Source organism: Aptenodytes forsteri, unplaced genomic scaffold (assembly GCF_000699145.1).
Source record: "Aptenodytes forsteri isolate BGI_AS27 unplaced genomic scaffold, ASM69914v1 Scaffold32, whole genome shotgun sequence".
NCBI classification, from domain to species: domain Eukaryota; kingdom Metazoa; phylum Chordata; class Aves; order Sphenisciformes; family Spheniscidae; genus Aptenodytes; species Aptenodytes forsteri.
In genome coordinates, this window is record NW_008795138.1 from 9883495 (window position 1) to 9903729 (window position 20235).

At 37.1% G+C, this 20235-nt stretch overlaps 1 protein-coding gene across 1 annotated transcript in view; it reads right to left on the reverse strand.

The window, feature by feature from the left end:
- The window catches only part of NDFIP2 (Nedd4 family interacting protein 2), a gene marked incomplete at its 5' end in the record, with an annotated part of 33467 nt that overhangs the window by 7933 nt on the left and 5299 nt on the right, over positions 1 to 20235 (reverse strand). The window contains 3 exons of the mRNA XM_009278471.1: positions 2820 to 2944; positions 12325 to 12412; positions 19587 to 19714. Of these exons, the coding sequence (XP_009276746.1) occupies positions 2820 to 2944; positions 12325 to 12412; positions 19587 to 19714 (341 nt within the window). The remainder of the gene's footprint in view (positions 1 to 2819; positions 2945 to 12324; positions 12413 to 19586; positions 19715 to 20235) is intronic.

The window sequence follows — 20235 nt, forward strand, 5'->3', positions numbered from 1 at the left end:
GCCTGCCATCCCAAACACATTACAGCAGCCTGCTGCTTTAGATATTAACACCAAAAGCCACATTAGTTTAATCTTATCAGACAGGGATGTTCTGCTGACCCCTCAAAAGAAGAGCTTTTGACCTTCTGTATACCCCCTACTGTTAATCGCTGCCAAGAATACCAGCCCCATAAAGACCCCCAACTCATTAAAGTCTTTTCATTTTCAAACCAGCATTCAGTTCCCAGCAGTGAGCTGAACGCAGCTAAATGAACCTTGAAGTGGCATTTCAACTGTTCCTGTTAGTGACCATGGTAGACAGTTTTGTCCTCCCTGTGATGTGGGAGGCAGCTGGAGGGCAGGGTGTGATGGTATCGGAGACAGGTATCTGTGCCTTCACCAGACTCCAGACTGCATGCTTCACTGATAAAAAGGCTAATCAAATGTCTCCAAAACTCACATAAGAAGTAGGAATGGGGAGATGTGTGAAAAGTTGCCAGAAGGAATAAAATAACCTATTTAGTAGCTCTGCACACTTTTTGTACACTTCCCATCCTACTATCATTCAGTATGTTTACTGCATCCTGCCACAGTGCTTCTCATTTGCCACTTCTAGGACATTTCAGTAGTATCAAGCAAGAAAACACGTAATTCAGTTTACTCTTTAAAAAAAAAAAGAAGAAAAGATACTGGGCCACATACGCAACCAGATAAAAATCCAAGACATTTAAAGAACTCTAGATATAGTTCTTTTTTTCTTCAAGTAACTGTGCACTGAGATCCACATGTTTTCTCCAGAATAAAGCCAGATCATGTGAATTCTTTAAAGGTTTAATCCTGTACTGTATTCATTTCTATGGGCAATCCAAGAAAAAAATATCACGAAACAGAATTGCTAAGTTGAACTAAAGAACTGGTACTTACATTATCCTTATATAAATACCAGCATTTCTATGATTCAGCAGAGTAAGCATTTCTATGATTCGGCAGAGTAAGCATTTCATATTTTGACACTTCACTAAAATATCAAATGAATATTCGATTCCCAGGAAGTTGACAACATTATTAATCCCATCTCACTTGATAGTCAGTATTTTGAATTCCCTAAACATATATGCCAATACACTTTTTTTAAAGTTACAACTTCATTTAATTGGAAAGGTTTACTAAAACCAGTAATCAAATACTGGCCTATGTGTGTTACTCTCACACTTTCTTTAGGCAGAAGCATGGTTGCAGAATTTCCCCAACAGAAAAATTGTGCTTTTGTTCTCCCCCCCTCCCCAGTAAACACGGATACAGAGAGAGCATACGTGAACTTGGACTGTTTAGACACTATAAAGTTTTGTACTACTGACCCTGAGTGAGAAAGGGCAGCACAAGCCTTCAGAGGAGCTTGAAACAAAAGAACAGAACAATCTTGTGCACACACGCGTGCTTGTGTCTCACCATTAAAACAAACCTTATGAGCTTTCTGCTGTTGTCTCTAAGAAAGGGAGACAACACAGGAAGATGATAATCTTCACTATGAACCCCCCCCCGAGGTCTTGGAATTGGTCAGCTCTAATATTTTACAATCAGTAACAGATTGTATACAAGAATTTAAATATAGTCTAGAACACAGTAATTCTTCAAGGAAGTTCAGCATATATTAATTTTGTGTTTGTTATGAGCACATTTTCAAGCAGACGGGAATAATAAAACTGACACAATGAGCAAGTTCTGCCCTCTGTTTGGTATGCCTCAAGGGAAGTTGAAAATATCCTCAACGAATGCATAGTTGAAAAATTCATGTCTTCTTGCTCCCTTAAGATAAATTCCATCCCAAACCCTGAATTCCAACTAAATACTCCAGAATCACATCTGGTCCAGTAGCATTCCCCTGCCCTGAAGAAGCAAAAAAGAAAAGCAAAACCAAAATCACCCTCAGCTCTAAGAAGGATGCAGGACATGTCCAGGAAGGACCATGCAATCTCTTCTCTCTACAATCCTTGTACTATCGTGCTAAGACCAAATCAAGTTAAGTTCCTAGCACAGACACAGGAGAGGGAAAGAAAAAAAAAAAAAAAATTATTCAGAGTTGGCAGGGCATAAAAGATGACTAAGTTATCCAAGAGCTCTTTCTTCATTAGACAGGATGAGATTTTAAATGTTGTGTCTAACAGACATGTAGAATTCAAGGAGAATTCTTTCTATTCAGAAAGAATCATTACATTTCATCTAGCATCCACTTAGTCAGCTAAGTAACTTCCATTTGGCTAACGTACCTTTCTGAAAGGTATCTAGTCTTGCAGTGAAAACATCAAGAAATTGAGCATCTATGATGCTAAAAATGTGACTAACTTCATATTCAATTTTTACTTGATTCAGTAGGTATCTTACAAGGAATAGAATCAGATACAGGGAAGAAATGTTTTCTGATCCATTCCTCCAGCCCCCCCCCCCCCCCCCCCCCCGCCCCCGATAGGCTGAGCCATTTATAAATCTTTCATATAGGACATTACAATACCAGTGTCATTTTAGGTACTTGCTCCACTTCTTCTGTATGCTTTTAAATATTTGTACAAAGAATGAGTCATTCTGCATTTATTTTAGTGGAAGATAAATGTAAAATGCTGTGTCAGATAAAAATAGATTAAGCTTCATCATTAGTAAGCACGTATGAATATATAGCAAGTAAATTCTCTACTAAAGTGGAAGTCAGAGAAAGTTCTAGGCACTCTGTTAAGCACTAGACTTTAACATACTGAATTTTAATTCCGTTATTATATATCCTTGAATAAATTGTTATGGTTTGGTTCTACAAACAAAGTCTGTACAGTGTGAATCAAGAAACATACCCGTACAATGAGAATCCATTTGATCAGGGACAGACCAAATCCACAGATTGCACCATACCTTCCAGCTATGGTATTTGTTATACAGAAGGATAAACAAAATCCAATCCAGTTGAAAATAAATGCCACTATAAAATAAAAGAAACAGTAGCTTCTGTTAATCTGTATAGCTAAGCAAACAGACTTAACACTAATTTCACTTTTAAACTAATAAGGACATGCTTACACAGTCAGTAATTCCCTTCCGGTAATTCAGGCTTTCAGAGATTGACTTTGAACCCAGACATTCCCCATGGTATAGTCACTTAATAACAAAGCAAATGGTAAACAGGCTGGAACCTACTACTTTAAACAAGAGAAAATTCCAACATAAAAGAAAGTATTACATTGCTACAGAATCTAACCAGATGACACTAGATGTGAAGGGTAAATGCAAACAAAGGACTATAACATACAAGACTTGCATTAAAACAAAGAAAAAAACCTTACTACACTTTTATAACCAAAAATATAGTTATATGCACACATACGTGCATGTATCAAGGCTGCATATTCAGCTTTATCCAGTTTGGATCGAACAGAATAAAAGTATCCGCTCTTGCTCTGTAAACATAGTATAGAAATGAAGATAAGTTGAGAAGCTGATGTTTCATTGGTTACTGTCTTCTCTTTTAGATCTATATTCAAGCATAAGATATAAGAAGCCTTGGAAGTTTTACATAGAAGCTTAAGAAATCAAGAAACAAAAAGGACATTGAGCATAACTACTGCTGTTACTTCAATTAACACTTTTACATAACTCCCAGTAGTTTTTAAAGTTTCATATCTGCATATGTACTTGGCAAATCAACATCATCACCTGTATTGAATTCAGTTTGCGTGCATTAGGTCAAAGTGTGGGAATTCCCAATTAGGTGATGTCCCACCTTTGGGAGTAAGTGAGGGCAACTAATGAGAAAACCATCAAACAGAATAGCTGGGGGAGCTGGTGGAAGAAGGCAATTCAGGAGTTCTGGAGAGGACAAGACAGTGGAAAATTGAAAACAGTTGGGAAGCCCACAATAAACACAAAAACCACTGAAGAGGCAAGCAGGAATGGAAGGGGGGCAGAGGGGAACAAAACCCCTGCACACAAGTCCTTAATGTTTTAAATCCCCAAACTTAGGGGAAAAAAACAAAACCCACAAAATTCAGACATTAAATCACCACAGAAAAAAAAAAGTCTGTCTTTTCAGTAAAAGTTTGAACACTTATAGCAAAACATTAGGAACAGAAAATTGTTCAATAGCTTTCTTAAATAAAAGTCAGTTTGGGAGGATTATCTATAAACAACCACTTTTTTTGTAATTTAAAACCTTGTTACAACTCCTCCAACAATCCACATGAAGATGCAATGATTTGTCCACAAATGCAAAATTAATCTGTAAAACTGCAGTGGGATTCCATGAACTGTAAAGAAATTGAAGTTCCAAGAGAAGTTTTGGAAGACTTCACATCCACACAGTCATTTTGTACAAGTGAGAAAACATCTTGCCTCGGACAGAGCCAGAGGTAACAGATGGTGGCAATGAGAAAGCTTACTTCTATGCTAATTACAAATCTTAAAAAAAAAAAAAAAAAAAAAAAAAAAATCAAAACAAACCACCAAAAAACCCACAACACAAAAAAACCCCCAAAACCAAAAACACAACTTCGAATAAAATATTGGTATACGCAGAGAAGAAAAAAAGAGAGCATTTCTATTACATAAGAACAACATTGTGACCCTAACGTTTACCTATCTTTACAAAACACAAGTGTTTACATTTGAGAAAGCTTGGATACATTGTTTTGAAAACAGCATTTCCCTATTTCAAGCAAGCTCTCCAAATCCACCATACTTTTAAAAGCAACAGATTTCAGAAGCTAGTTCTGCAAGGCGCCTCTGTTCCTGTCGCAGCATAACAGCTTACTGCTCTCTCCCTTTCTCCCCACTACTCAAGCTACAAAGGGTGACTTCGACTGTGACTCCAAAGATAGGCATGCAAAAAAGGACAGAAGATAGACACGTTTCTAATGGACTATGCAGACTAGAGGAATTCCCAGAATACTTACTATTTTAATAGGTATATGTTAAAAAATAAGGATTTTTATAACACCTGAACTAATTTGTACATGCATTAGAAAAGTTAGAGATTTCCCAATCATAAATATAGGAGAGGGAAAAAAATTAGTTCTTATAATCAAAGTTGAATACAGTGACAACTTTACCTTCCTTTCAATTTGACCTAAAGGAATATTAAAAATAGAATCCACAGTCACTGATGAGTCTTAGGTGGGTATTTAACACTAAATTGTTTGCCCAACTCCTGAAAGCAAAGGCATCAGCATGTTCCAATGTTGTTCACAGTAGCCTTTTTTCCTTTAACCAGTGTGCTCTTCCATCAATTTATATAAGCAGACAATGCAAATGGGAAAGAAAAGGCATAAACCATTACAAAAGTTGTAAACTATGCAAGTTCACATACCCCAATAAAAGTAGACTATATACGAAAGAAAAATCTCACCATTTAAGTTTTGATCTGTAACCATCCACTAGAAAAATTCTGCAGCGAGGACCTAATCAAAATTCCCTGTATTCAGCAGTATGAGGAACATATTACTTCCACCTCTGTAAAACCTAGGCAACGTATTAGGGAGATTCTCCCAACATTGCCTTGGTGTTGCATCATCTTAACAAATTTAAGATGGGCAACAATAACATCTACATGTTTTCAATCTTGCCCGTGGCTTCTCCCTCACCTCCCCTGTGTCCTATTACTACTCCAAAAATCATCTTCACTGTCTCATTCCGGTTGCAAAACCCATTCTTTCCTTTCAGAGATGCATCTCCAGCTTCTGAGAGGACTGCAACAAGTTAAGATTTTTATCTATCTTCCGATTGTTTTTCTCCGTATTAAGATTAGCCTCATCTACCTATCTGTATCTTATTCCACGATGATTTCCACGTATATCCTCTGCCAGTCATGCAAGTTGTCTGAGCTTTGCAGCCTACGCTGCATCTGCTTAAGAGTTACTAACGTTATTTTCTGTGTAATTCCTGCCTCACCTAATTATTGCAATAAAAGTTGTCCATAATTTTCATCCCTATATTGCCATAGAGAAGCCACAGCACAAGTTTCTCCACCAAGCTGAGAGAGAAAATACAATGGTGAGGGGACAGACTTAGCAAAAGGAAGCATCTACTATTTTTTTTAGATGTATCTACTTCCTTCTCTATCTACTAAATAGAGGCAACTAAGTCATTGTGTGAGCTTCTTACTGCAACAAATGCAATCCTCCACTATTTGCCTGCATCCACTCACTTGCGAAATGTAAATGACACCGTTCAGCAGTTAAAGAGATGACCTTGTCCTTCATACTGCTTCAGCTTCCCCTGACATTCTGATACAGACAATGCTCCTGGTCTGACACTAGAAATCGCTATCATAAAGAAGAAAGCCATTCCCAAAAATGAGATAGAAAGTCTAACAAGCTGCTACAACCACATCATGGTTTTAATGAAAAAAGCGTTCTTAACTTCTGTTTGCCCATCCTCTTCATGCAGGCAGGTTCTGTGCTCATCTTCTAGACTCCCGCTGCAAGACTAACCACTCTGCAGCAAGAATTGTTTCCTATCCCAGAGATTGCTAGCGTTTGGATTCATACTTACGCCCAACTTTAAACTATTGTCCTCTTTCTTTTAATAGATTTCAGGCATTTAGATGAAACTCACACTGACTGCGCTGGCATCATGATTTCAGTCTCTTTCTTTGCTACTCTAACACCATACAGACAAGTGGGACTGATAAAGTAAGATTTCTGAGTTTTATACATTCCTGAAATGTCAACAAGAGGAGAAAGTAAGTCTATATTAATGTAAGTCACATAAAAAGAATATAACCATTAAGAGTTATTTCCTCATGAAAACAAAACTCGTAATGAAAAACAGGTAAAAAGTTGCTTTTTGGGAGGAGGAAACTTGGACTAAAGGTCTTTTTTAATAAAAAGTCTTCTTGATATCCAATGTAGCGCCCACAACAATTACGTTATACTTGTATTTCTCTTTATGGTTTGCAGTAAGATAATCCCAGCCAAAAGCACAGGGGTGTTCTAAATGTTGTAGACGTCTTAGAATCTGACACGCAAAATAAGGCTATCCATCAGCTATTTCCACACCCAAAGCCCTCTTCTGAGGGGAAGTGGTCAGCATAGGATTTTTCATATCAAAAATTAAAGTTAGAAATCAAAAGTCTTTTCTCTATTGGCAATTCCAAAGAAGCTGGAGTAAAATAATTCAACTTGGTTTTGACAAACAAGCTTCCATTCATTGCCATTCTTCATTCTCCAATAACTACAGGGGCGAGGCAAAGATGATGTATGAAGCTGTACTTTGTCATTAATAATTTATTAATCCATGCTTGCTTTTTGTCAGTGCTCATTAAGCTGCAAAGCAATATTGACACATCCTTTCACTCTACTCCCACAATTTACAGTAAACGAAGAAAACTTAGTTTTTCAAGTTTTTAAGCAATCTTGTGCAAAGGTTTTGAGTTGTACATACTGCAATACATCAGAAGATGCAACCATAATGACAAGCATACTAGAACAAATCTGCTTTTTCCTCAACTGTTCTTGCACTTCACTTGCTGATCTTTTTTAGCTTTCCACAGCCACACATTAATCACTTACGTTTATATTCAGTATCAAGAAAAGAAGCCAGCAAAACTGGTCTATGTCAGTTCCAAATATTAACCATGGCTCAAGCCTGTGATAAGATTATAGTGGCAACTATATACACAAAAAGCAACCATGCTCAGTTACATCCTTTATTCCCCGATTTGTTTGTCCAATGACTTATTATTTTAATATACAGCAAACACCAAAGAGCTTAATGTTTCACACCTGGCTTAGGTTTACTAAGCATACTGCAATAAATAACACTTTCCAGATCTTCATGCACCACTAGAAATTATTCTTCCCCTTCCTGCACAGAATTTATTCCATTCTTGAACCAGGACACATTTTTGCTCCTTCCTGAAGGGCTCACCTGAAGTCTGATGATGATCACTGGAAGCATTTGCTATCAACTTCAACGGACAATTTTTTTTTTTCCTCCTACTCAGTGATGAATGTTCAAAAACTTCCCTAGGCAATTTATTTCTACTGCTTCATTACCCTTGTTGGTAAATTTTTCCTAATGCCCAGCTAGAAGCTTGCTCATTCCATTTATTTTGTATTCTATCCAACATGTATGGAGAAACCATGTAAGTCAAATTCTTTCTAATTAAGAAAGAAGTTAGGTGATTGTGGACGAAGGTCAGCCAGGCTCCCCTGATAACCAGAAATACGCACTCCCAAAACAGTTCCTTTATCTCCTTCCAACATTTGCAATTTCAGTCAAATGACTCCCCCTCAGCTTTGCTGGCATCACTAAGGGAAACCTGCATCACATTCGTGATGTGGACATACAGAAGTCAGGTTTCCTAAATTCACACAGAGGAATCCTCCCACAGGAAATTTAGACCATGCTTACCGCTCCTCGGGCAGCGTACAACAGGAGGCTGTGCTCATCCTGAGCTCATGCTACAACTCTGCCTTCCAACTGGTGCCCACCTGAAAGCCCCTAAGTAGATATCCTAGCTTGTATGCAGTTTATTGACTGCTTGAAGCATCTAATAGCTTCGAAAACTGTATGAAGATTAGTTCACAAAATTTTGGTATGGTTACTTATCTGTTCCAATATAGCATCTGGGACGATATGTACACTTACATTTCTCCACATCATGAGACTTTATTGGTGTGAGTTGTACAGTGTTTAAATTGCCCAGGTGTTGCTCAAAAAGAACAAATCAGATCTCTATATGAGAACTTGAACTTCAGCTGTATGATTGAACACTTTTCTCCATTTCTTCTTCCTTATTAACCCACCTGTGAGGTTCAAATTAATATTCATTTTTCCTAGGTTGTAAGGACAACCCAAAACTCCCCTCAATGGTTTCAAAGAATCTAGATGAGCTCCACAATTCCTTCTGGGGCCCACAGGTGAAAGGGCTGGTTGATATTTCTAAAGCACTCCTTAAATATAAGGGAAAACCATATAAGCCTTTTATTACTGCCCAAAATTACCTCCTTCACATAATGAACCAGGATGAGCAAATCAGACGTGATTTGAAAGAATTCCACTATGGGCAGATTAAGCATGAAAACCAAACCCTTTAGGTCACAACAGTTACTTGCTCTATCACCATTACAGCTGTATTCAAAATGGAAAGAAACAGCTCAGAAATTCCTCCTTTTTGTTGTGCATACAAAAAAAAAAAAAATCGCTCTGAGAAACTCACCAATTAACAACTTCCTCTGGCATTCTGAGAAGTTTCTACTATGCTGCATAAGGTACAGCTGACTTAAAAATCCATAACAGAAAAAAATATATGAAGTGGTCCGATAGCAAAATTTGTTGCATTTCGCATTCACAGCAAAATGGAATATATTCACTAATATATTCATTTACCTCAAAATCAGAAACTGACAAACAACAGCCCTGACCATTAGAGAGCAGATTCCTTGCTCACCAACATAATCGCAGATTTCAAGAGCAACACCAATTTCTCAAAATATATGATTTTACCACATATTAGAAATAAAATAGGTTGTTTTCCAAATTTTTCCAGTAAGTTTCTGAATCAAGTGCTAAAGCAAAAAACCCACCTGTTCATGCAAAGGACTTTTATTCTTTAGAGTATATCGTCTCATTCTATTTAGTTATGCTAACCAGAACAGTACTTTACAACTTAGGTGGGAAACAGGTTTGTAACTTGCATGCACCAAGCTCCTGAAACAAACAAAAAACCCAAACAAAACAGATCTGGCCACTAGATGGCCTCAAGACAGCAATTTTATGCAACTTGGGCAGCTACCACTAGATGGTAGCTACATATCACTAGTCGATTGCAATATGCAGGTAAGCTTAGTAAAAAGTTCATTTTATTATACTTCAGTTGAATAAAATTAAATTAAAAAAGCTAACTTCACTGTTTTATATTTAAAACAAAGGCAGCCTGTTCCCCACCCCCCCCCCCCATCCCCCCCCCCCCCCCCCAAGATCCTTCTGCTGACACTGTACATAACAGTCACAGGAGGAGGTGGGAGAGCACATCTGGAACAAGCCATTCGTTCCATGCTCCTCTCACTAGAGCACAGTTCCTGACACTGTTCTGCATTTTAACTAAGTGAGGGAACTTATTCTAAGCTGTCTGTGATCTGCCAACCTCTACTTGAAGTGTTTAAACACATCCCACCCTGAAAAAAACCAGAAGATAGCCATACTGTAAACTTCATTTTAATTTCTGCTCTCTTAAATCTACATACATCAACTTTATGGAGACTTATCTCCTTATTAGAGGGACAGGAATGCACCACCCACTATTTACGATCTACCCTTATTAAGTTAAGCTCCTTTTTCATTTAGTTCTCCAATTTCCCTAAGAAAAACTACTGAAAATTGATATTACAGGTCTATAAATGCTATGAATTTTTGTGAACTCCTCATACTATGCACACAAACAAGTAAACTTTATCAATTTCCATATGTAACCGGTATCCATAACAGCCAACACAGATCCCAATTAAGCACACACTTGCATAAATATCTTGCAATGTGTAAGCCCTCATTTATGCATTTCATTCATAAGCGAGCAAAGTTGGCAGTAACACAGTCTCAGAATAATCAAGAAAAATTATGATCTACAGAGTATTTTTGTTAAATGTGTAAAAGTAGTGCTCTGTGCAGTCAGTCTCAGCTAAACAGCTATTTGAAGAGAAAGTTGCCAGTTTATCCAAGTAAACGTCTGCATTCTGGAAGGTGCACACAAGGTTCTGGGCATGCAGTTTTGGCCAACTGCATGTGAATATCATTGGAGCCCTTCTGGAGCCTTTGATTCCAGTTCAGCTTCTGCATAGCAGGATTTTCACTATTACTGTGCTCCTAGCTGCAAGCTAACAAGTCTGTTCTCAGCTGTGATTTTAAGGACTTAAAACATATTAGAGCCAAAAATCCACTTGACCTCCAAGTGCAGTGCTAATGAAGGCCTGAACCAGGATTTAAAAGCAAGAGCAAGTTCACACACTACAGAACCTACATAGGTGAAATACAAAAAGTTGTAACACATAGGGAAGGGGGAAAAAACAGAAAGAGAAAAATTAAGCCATACCCCCCCTTTTCCCCCAAGAATATATACCCTTTCTATGGTCCAACTACAGAAAGAGGTCAGACTACAAAACTCACTTTGTTACCCTATATATGTATTTATGTATTTACTATGTGAGGTAGACATATATTTTTATCCCAAGATGCAAACACCACATTGTCCTAGTACTTCGTATGCCAACATGGAAAAAACTTTTGTGAAAGTTCTGTAACCTGCATCTGTTAAATAAAGAGACTGTGAAAGACATTAAAGAAAAAAGAACTAAGATTAGATCTAGCTTGAAAGACATAAAGGAGATTTCAGTGGATAATTAATCAGCTTTCATCCTGATGAATGCTAAAAAGGACAGCTACGTCCCCAACACCAAGCTTCCATCCAGGCTGCCAAACACCTTTGCTTCAGAAAGGGAAAATATCCTCAGAAATTAGAAAGAACTATGCAATTGGCAAAACAGAAGCAGCTTCTTTCTAGAAGTAACTTATAGTGGCTAAATCTAACTTTGCTCAATGCAGTACGTAAGTTACAAGATAAGGCATGCACAGTGCGCACACACAGTACCTGAAGAAGTGCCATAGTAGTGCTGGTTGCAATCAGACGTTACCTGAAGACAGTACATTTTTATATGCTAGTGATTAGTTCAAAATAAGCGTTGTTGGATTTGTTCGAAAAATCCACCCACAGCTATTTAAATTCACTACGCTAACATCAGCAACTTTTATATAGCACATCATCACTCTCTCAAATTTCTTCTACTTAAAAATCGATTGCCAGATTTCTGTGATCCACATTTTTACATGCTAGTGATTAGTTCAACCTGAAAATAAGCGTTGTTGGATTTGTTCGAAAAATCCACCCACAGCTATTTAATTCACTACGCTAACATCAGCAACTTTTATATAGCACATCATCACTCTCTCAAATTTCTTCTACTTAAAAATCGATTGCCAGATTTCTGTGATCCAGCCTTTAATTCAAGTTGGTAGTCCAACTAGAAGATGACAGAATTTCCCAATTCGTAGTTAACAGTGCAGCCTTGCTATGCCTCGGAACATTTACTACGATTTTGCTTTGTCCCCTTATTTGTGACAGATGCCACAGAAAAAAAGTGCAACATATTTGCTACATCTGGAACAGGAAGTGTTTATATCTGTGTACAGGTAAAAAAAATCCATTCATTACAGTACATTAATGCAGTTTTTCCACAGCTATCTTTTATATTCCATAGAAATAAGGTACAATTAAGATATACCTCAGTAGGTCTGGGATACAAGATAACTTACTGAAAAATGCCAACATGAAGATGCCATCATTGCCCACTCTAAGCTGATCTGCATCACTGAAATCATCCCGTGGTGGATACTCTTCTTCCTGGATTTACAGGTTAGTGATAATTTAGTGAAAAGTTTATTTTAGAATAACTATCTGTAGGATTAAAGTATTAATTATGTTTCCAAATCTAGAAGAAAATTGACATTTCTGTAACACGTCCACATCAAGGAAGTTTAAAAGAAAGATAATTCGTATCTATAAAACAACTCTTATTTGTTGCTTATATTGACAGAGCCCAAATTTCACTGAAAAGTTTCTGTAGAAGATATGTACATACTGCCTAGTCATCTTAAATGAAGCTAGAAATTATTTCAGATGAGTACTTTGACAATCAAAACCAACAGAAATCTTCTTTTACTGTAACTATCTTGATATGCATCCAAGCTATTAAATATTTTTTTTTAAAATCACTACATAGTATGTTCTATATTTTTCCTGCCAGAAAAGTCTTTTAATGCTTCCCAAAATGTAGAATAAGGTTAGTATCTTAAAATAAATTGCTGATGCGACAGCATTGCAGTAACGAATTTGACTATGCTATAACCCACAGAAAAACATACACAAAACAAAGAAAACCTCTAGGGACACTAGAGGGCGCGAGCACATTAGAAGTGTTTAAAACTCAAGAAGCGCAGTACTTTAAGTCAAACAAAACTAAACAGAGATGTCAGTCAAAACAATCCAAAGGTTCCTCTCATCGTGTCAGAATATTAGATCTTAAAATACTGAAAGTATGAGTTTGTTTTGTTTCTCAGTACTTGATTTTCAACAGAACTTGGCAGATCTTACGTATGCAGTTCTGTGCACAAGTAAAACATTACTGCGACTCTAGACTGGCAAACGTTAAAGTTTTCATGATGTCAGCAGTTAAAGAGAGCCTGATGAAGACTGTAAAACCAGTTAAACACACCATTTTAATACTTAAATGAGTAACGTCAAAACAATGCAGGATGATACAAGTTAAATAATGCTGTCAGTAGCAGCAGTAATATGGGCTAGACATAAGCATGAATAACATTCTTTTCCTGGTTTTTCTCCAATTAATCATAATGTATTAGAATTGAGATAAGAAGTGACCTATTAAAAAAATGAAATCAAGGGAGATCAGTTCAAGTGAGATTTACTTAGCTGTTTCACCCACAGCAAACACTTACTACTAAAATAATGTAACTAACACATTATTCAGTTGCTGTACCAAATGTTATTTTGTATATTAAGTTCATAACTAAAAGGGCATTAAACAATCACAGTGATCTAAAGCTCTGTGTGATTGACATGTCCACCTTTGTCAACACAGCAAAATAATTTACCAGGGTATAGCGATTATGGTTAAAAATGTGCTAGAATGAACTGTACCAACTCAAGGCAGCCAGCTTTACTCTTCATAACATGGCCGTGAAATTCCAGCTGTGCTCTTTATTTCAGATTAATTAACCAAGACTCTGTATCAGATAACTTACTTTAAAAACACTGCTATTCACATAGACAATTCCACAGAAAGCACAAAAAGCTAGTTGAACAACAATCTTAAGGGGCTATAATTCAATTCTATATAATTTCAGATGTCCCTAAATGGTCATCTTAGTGACTGTGAAAGCATTAGTTTATTTAGCTCAACTTTGCTGCAGCCACAAGACTGATGGGGGGGAAGGGCAGGGAAGGGAAGGAAGGGCTGAAAATGCATTAAACAAAGAGCTGCATTTGAATCTGGTTATCTCTGAAATGTATGCCGCAAAAGTTCCTTTTTCAAGTCAGGACAACAAAAAATACTTTCAATTTTCATTTCAGAAGGTCTAGAAAACCCCATACAAAATAATTCTTGGACTTTTTTTTAGACTGTCTGCTAACTACTGTACTTCATACTGGCATTTCCAAACCAGTTAGTGAATCACGCTCTATGTCAAATGTTGCTTCAGAAAAAGAAAATTTTGTTCAGCTACAGTAACAAGTTAGCAGGTTTCTCTATATGCACAGGCTTCTCCAAGATTTACACGTGTGAGAAACACAGGTCAATATACAACCCAGGGACATGAAAGCAGACAGTTGCAAGCAGGCACTGTTGTAGTAAGTGTGAACAAATTGTAATTTATCACACTCAATGTCAAAAGGGAATTATATTAAACTGAGTTCTATTTACTGTCTCCAAAAATTTGCATATGAAAATTATCAGAACGTTTAAGAAATTAAACAGTTTCCTGAGCTTAAATCATGTCCAGCCTGTATCTACATCATTTAATATTATGTGGTTTTATGATCAGTCCTGCAGATAGAAGACACTAATTAGCCACTGCTCAAGCCCCGCTAATATTGGCTGTCTGTCACAGTGCTCTCATTTGATCTAGTTGGTGTCAACTGCCCCAGCCTTTCTTCAAAATATAAATTGTTTGCCACCATTCATTGAGGAATGAAAAGGGACAATGCAGAATGGCTGTCTTCTCTGCTGATGCTTAGAACTAAACGTAATTTCACAGTAATACTTCTATTAGATATTGACATTTTTATCAATGAGAATAATTACATATTTTATTTATATGTATTTTTTCTTTTTTAATGAGAAGAATGTCATATAACAACACACAAAAATCCGTAAAATATGTAATACTGTTTCAGTATCTCATATTGATTTTTGACAAATTTAGCCATATTAAGAAGCACAGACAATATTTCTTGTTTGCTAAATATGCTGAGATCTGTATAAACAGAAAACTTACTGTTCCTATGATCAGAGAAACATCTAAACAGCAAAATATATTATCAACATAAATGGCATGTCACACAGTAATTTCTCTAAGCAAAAGAATATCAAATGGCACACAGCATCTACTGAAGTCAAACCTATTAAGTCCTCTGAAACTACAGTGCTCTCTGTAGTATTCTGCAAAAAGAGGACTGTTTTTTCGCCCCAATGCCTTTTACCTTCTATCAAATTGAAACCTAGCATGGAGTAGAGCGAGACAACCACCTTTAATCAAGTAAAGAACCCAAGTTTTCAGGAACCCCTTGGATAACTAAACTGATGTAACTCTTCTCAATGCAGTGGATTTACAGAGAAAAACTTCTGAGGACAGGGTCAAATTACTTAATAAACCCCATAAATGATACCTTCAGCATACAAAACAATATGGAGAAGTTAATGGTGGGGGGAAAAAAGGCACAACGAATCCCAGAAGCATTTGTTTGCCAGCAGGAAAATTCAAAGTTAAAGTCTAAACTAGAGAGAACTATACCATACCTCTGGACGACTGAGGAATATTTCATCAAACAGACTCCTAGACTCCCTAAACTGGGCGTGCTAAGCATGTAAAAACAGAAAAACATAAGACAAATGCAACTGAAAAGCATTAAGTAAAAGCCATTCATTGCAACATACAAACAAGTCATTTAACTGTTAGCAATATTTTCGTCCATTTAAATTGACCTTTCAAAACTGACCTTGAAAATTTGAAAAGGAAAACATCAAAAGCCAGGGTAACTAATGCCATCACTACCGATGACATAGGGCTGCTACAATTTCTTTGATACATTGAGCTATCTGGGAGCATTTGAAAGAAATAAGTGTTTATACACAATCTATTCTTGTAAGACAAGCTACACAAAGAACTACAAAAACAAGTACTGAAATTTTCAGTAAATGTTAAGTTTAGATTGTTCGTACAATCTGTGGATGCAGGGCCTATGATGAAGTCTTTAGTATGATCACACTAATGTTTTTTGTAAGATCCCTACACAATTCAGGGGAAAAAAATATGAAAGCTGTTTATTAAGTGTGCTGCCTTTTTATACCGTTTTCCTCTCTTTTGCTCAATGAGTAAGTTTGTACCTTCCTTTACTGCACACTTTTAAGTATACCATGAAATAATTATCAGGTTCATGTTAAATGTCCTTATGTTACCTTGAATGAACCTTTTTCCAACTGTTCACATTATTGTAGTGAATAGGCAATATATCCTCGTTTTATGAGGAAGCAACTAGAGGCACAGATCAGAGTTCACATTCATAAGAGCACTAATTTCGTAAGGCTGAAAATAAAAACTGAAAAAAAATACGTTATACGGTCTGTGTATGTTTTGCAAAGTGTGTAATATGCAAGTCAGATACCATCTGCAGCCGTCACTGCTTGTGATCTCCCAGACAGTGAAAGTGAGAAAACAATTAAATACATATCAGTAGTGCAAAGTTTAAGTCACTTATCTGTTCTTCCATGGGTATTCAGAGCTAAGGATCAATATCCTTCCCTTCAAGATGGCAAACCACCACTCTAACCATAACATGACCTTTTTTCTTATTCCAGGCATCTGCCAGATTAAGACAGTCTTATTACAGAGTCTTATTCCACCCCAGCATAACTCCATCAGAGGTATTAAATAAGGCAGGGATTTTGTGGCAGTGTCACGTGGTAATTAAAATGGCATTAATTAAAAATGTGACGGCACATAATTTTTAATATCATCTACAAAACTGGAACTCAACTTCAGCATTTCCTACTTTTTCCCCAAATCTCAACTTTGCAACCTTTCATACTGTTTCTTTAATATAGCTGCATGTGTACGTGCGTGTGCTTTAAAAAAAGAAAATAAAAAACACAGAAGCAAACTGAGCAGAAATTCTATCAAACTTGAGATCTTCAGCAGTCAGCAGGACTGTGGCTTTTAGGTACACTGAATAGACTTCTGATACTAACTTAGCACTGCCGTAAGTCTACAACTTTTCAGCCAATCTCTGCTTTGGGGGAATGATGGTGTGTTCCTACAGATTCTTCATAAGTAAGTCAAATTCTTGTGGTGTCAGCACCTAGTTCTTGAACATCAACTTCTACTATACATTTTGGAAAAACAGACTATGTAAAAGTTTATTTCTCACTTTGTCACCATATCCTACTCTCCTACCTCTTAACTCCAGATCCCTTCTCCTTCCCTACTCCTCGTTTCACACACCAGCTTCAGCTCCTTTCCCAGTACCACATTTTGTCCCCACTTGGGTTCCTTTCTCCACCAATCCCAGTTTATCCTTCTCCCTCCTGTTTCTCATCTAAATCTCTCTGTACTCCCTCCATACCACTGCTCTCCGTTCACCCCTGCCTTTTCTTATTTGGACTTGGACCCATCCTCTCTGATCCCTGCCTGTGTTCACTTTGAGCTAGTTACCTCCTTGCCCAACCAAAACCAGACTTCTCTTCCCACAACACATAAGCTTCAGAAGCTCAGAGCCATTGTCCTTCTTCGCTCCACCTAACATTGATACCCTTGCAGTTGAATCAAGTGGCTTTCCCCTTCCCTTCTAACTGAAGGCCAACGATAATAGAACTACTTCAGGGCACACCAGAAATTCCTGTTTCTCACTTCCAGTGTTTTCACCAAAAGCAGTCAAGAGCAGTCATAAAGTATATCTACTTTTAGTCCCGTAATCCTACTCTGATACAGAACATTTGAGAATGTTCTCTGGGGACAGCACGTCTGCAGTCCCATCCCCTTCAGAGCTATGAGCAGTCTAAACTTGTTCATGTAAGACAATCTCCACATGTTTACTAAATTTGAAGCTGTATGTATCAACTGTGGAAACTAATTTTTCAAAAACTTGTAATTTGGCCAAAACCAGGCAGATTTTCTGAGGAAGGGCAAAAGATGTTTCTAACAGTGACCTGAACTTGTGAGAAAGGGTTCTCCAAAGTAAAAAAAAAAAGGCTTAAAATGACAAGACAAAAACCAGTGATTTTTGGGGGTTTTTTTTGCTTAGCTTTATTCTTGAAATTGGCTGAACCCCAGCCTGAGGTTTTCCCTGTAGAATTCAGGTCAAGGAAGATTGCTTGTATGTCTGAAACTTTCACCTCAGAGTTCTAGACATACAAAGTTAAAAGCAACAAGGATCTTGCAAGAGAGTTGCACACGTCCTGTGTGAAGCATCACAGGACTGGTAATGGTACTCTAAAAGTTGAAGGTTTGGGTTGCTAGTGTTCCAAGTAAGTTTAAAGGTTTATAATTTCAGATTGAGGGTTTCATTCAGACCACTATTTCAGCAAAAGTTTTACTTGCATGACAAGCAGTAAGGACAGACTACATAGAAACCAACCTCCTGCTAAAGCAGTTAAAAGGTTACAACTGGAGATCATCACCTCATAGCAGAAACTTGGCAAATAACCATTCCAGTGTCCCTGGTTCCCTACTGCATTTAGTAAAACAGATTTGTGTAACACGTTCACTGGCGATGTTACACAAATCCACTTGAACTTTATCTGTGCATACCTTAAAGTGAGTGTTGTGCACTGTGATTACTGCACAGCAATCAAGGAAGGAACAGCCTCCCACTGGGTGAGCAGAATTTTTTTTCCAGTCACAAGCACACTGCAGTCAGTAAGATTTTAAATGCATCCCAAATGCAACCATATTTGATCTGAAGGTGGAGATTTTTAGTGAAAGCACTGAAAGCCTAATTTGGGTATAGTATATTATGGCCAATACTACCATACAGCAGAATTTCCACATTCCAAAACTTGGGAGAAAAAAAAAAAAGGAAGAACTTTGCTTACAAAACTAACATTTAACACTAATTGCAGGTATCAGTTCTCTATTTTGAAGACTGTATTCTTTGTAATGTTAATTCTTACAAAACTATAAACACTGAGTATATACCTATTACTTAATTTATGGTTTATCATAACTTGTGGTGTGGGGTTTTTTGTTTGTTTGAGAGCACTTGGAACATTTCTTTGAACTTCAGTGTTAAAGTTTTCATGGAGCAAACAACAGGGACCTTTCTTTTTAAAATAGACATACATTATTTGGGGTTTTGTCCCTTCCAGACTGTTGGAATTCTCCTTCCTCTCTAAAGGTCTACTTTGTTCATTAATTTTTTTTTTTAACCATCTGAAACGCTAAATATCAGCAATAACTCTACAAAGTAACATTAGTAGCAGATACCTAATTAAAAGATGACAAAACATTGGATAAACTATTAAAACAGGGCAAAATTTGACTTTTAAAGCTGTTTAGACAGCAGTTATGCCTCAGAAAAGAGTGAATATGATATGCTTTTCATAGTACTTTACAACTAACTTACACTATCTATACAAAACCTAAGCATCCAAAATATTTAAATCACCAACCCACCATTTTTTTACTAAATAGGCCATAATATGGGCCCAATTGTTATACATAATTAATTAGATTAGCCTAACATGTTGCACAAAATTGAAATAAAGCAGAACTATAACACTTACTCGTTGGGCAACTTCTGCTGCAGCAGCTGCCATTGCTGCAGCTTTGGCCTTCTCTGCTTCATCGTAAGTAGGAAGAGAGGTAGCTACACTGTATGGAGGTGGTACAGGATAAAATTCATTGTGTGTTTCTGTTCAAAATAAAGAGGTTAGGCATTTTTAAGCCAGAAAGATGTCAAGAATATTAAATTTTACATGCACAAAACTATTGAGCTTTAAAGTATATTTTTTTCAAGAGGCTGAAATTGATATTTGTATTTCAAGTTCTTATAAGTTTTAAAAAACTTTATAAAATAAAATAGTGAACCGCTTGATGGTGCTTTTTAGTTGCTACTCAAGGCAGAAACCTTAACCTACATGCTGCAAGGAGCAAACAAATTTATGAACAAAAAAAATCATATTTGCTGAGTTACATCCCTAGGCATTCCAACCAAAGGCTTTTTATCAAATCATACAAGAGACATGCAGAGAAACATCCCCCAAAAAAGCTTTTAATTATCAACAGGACGCATGATACGGAGCATTCCCTATCCTCTCTCCGCCTGGCTGAACACAGTGACTTAAGGGAAAGGGGACAATGACAACAAGTTCCTGCCCGGCGCAGCAGGCACGTCTCCTCCGTGACTACCCCACCTTCCCAGGTGCCCTTGCA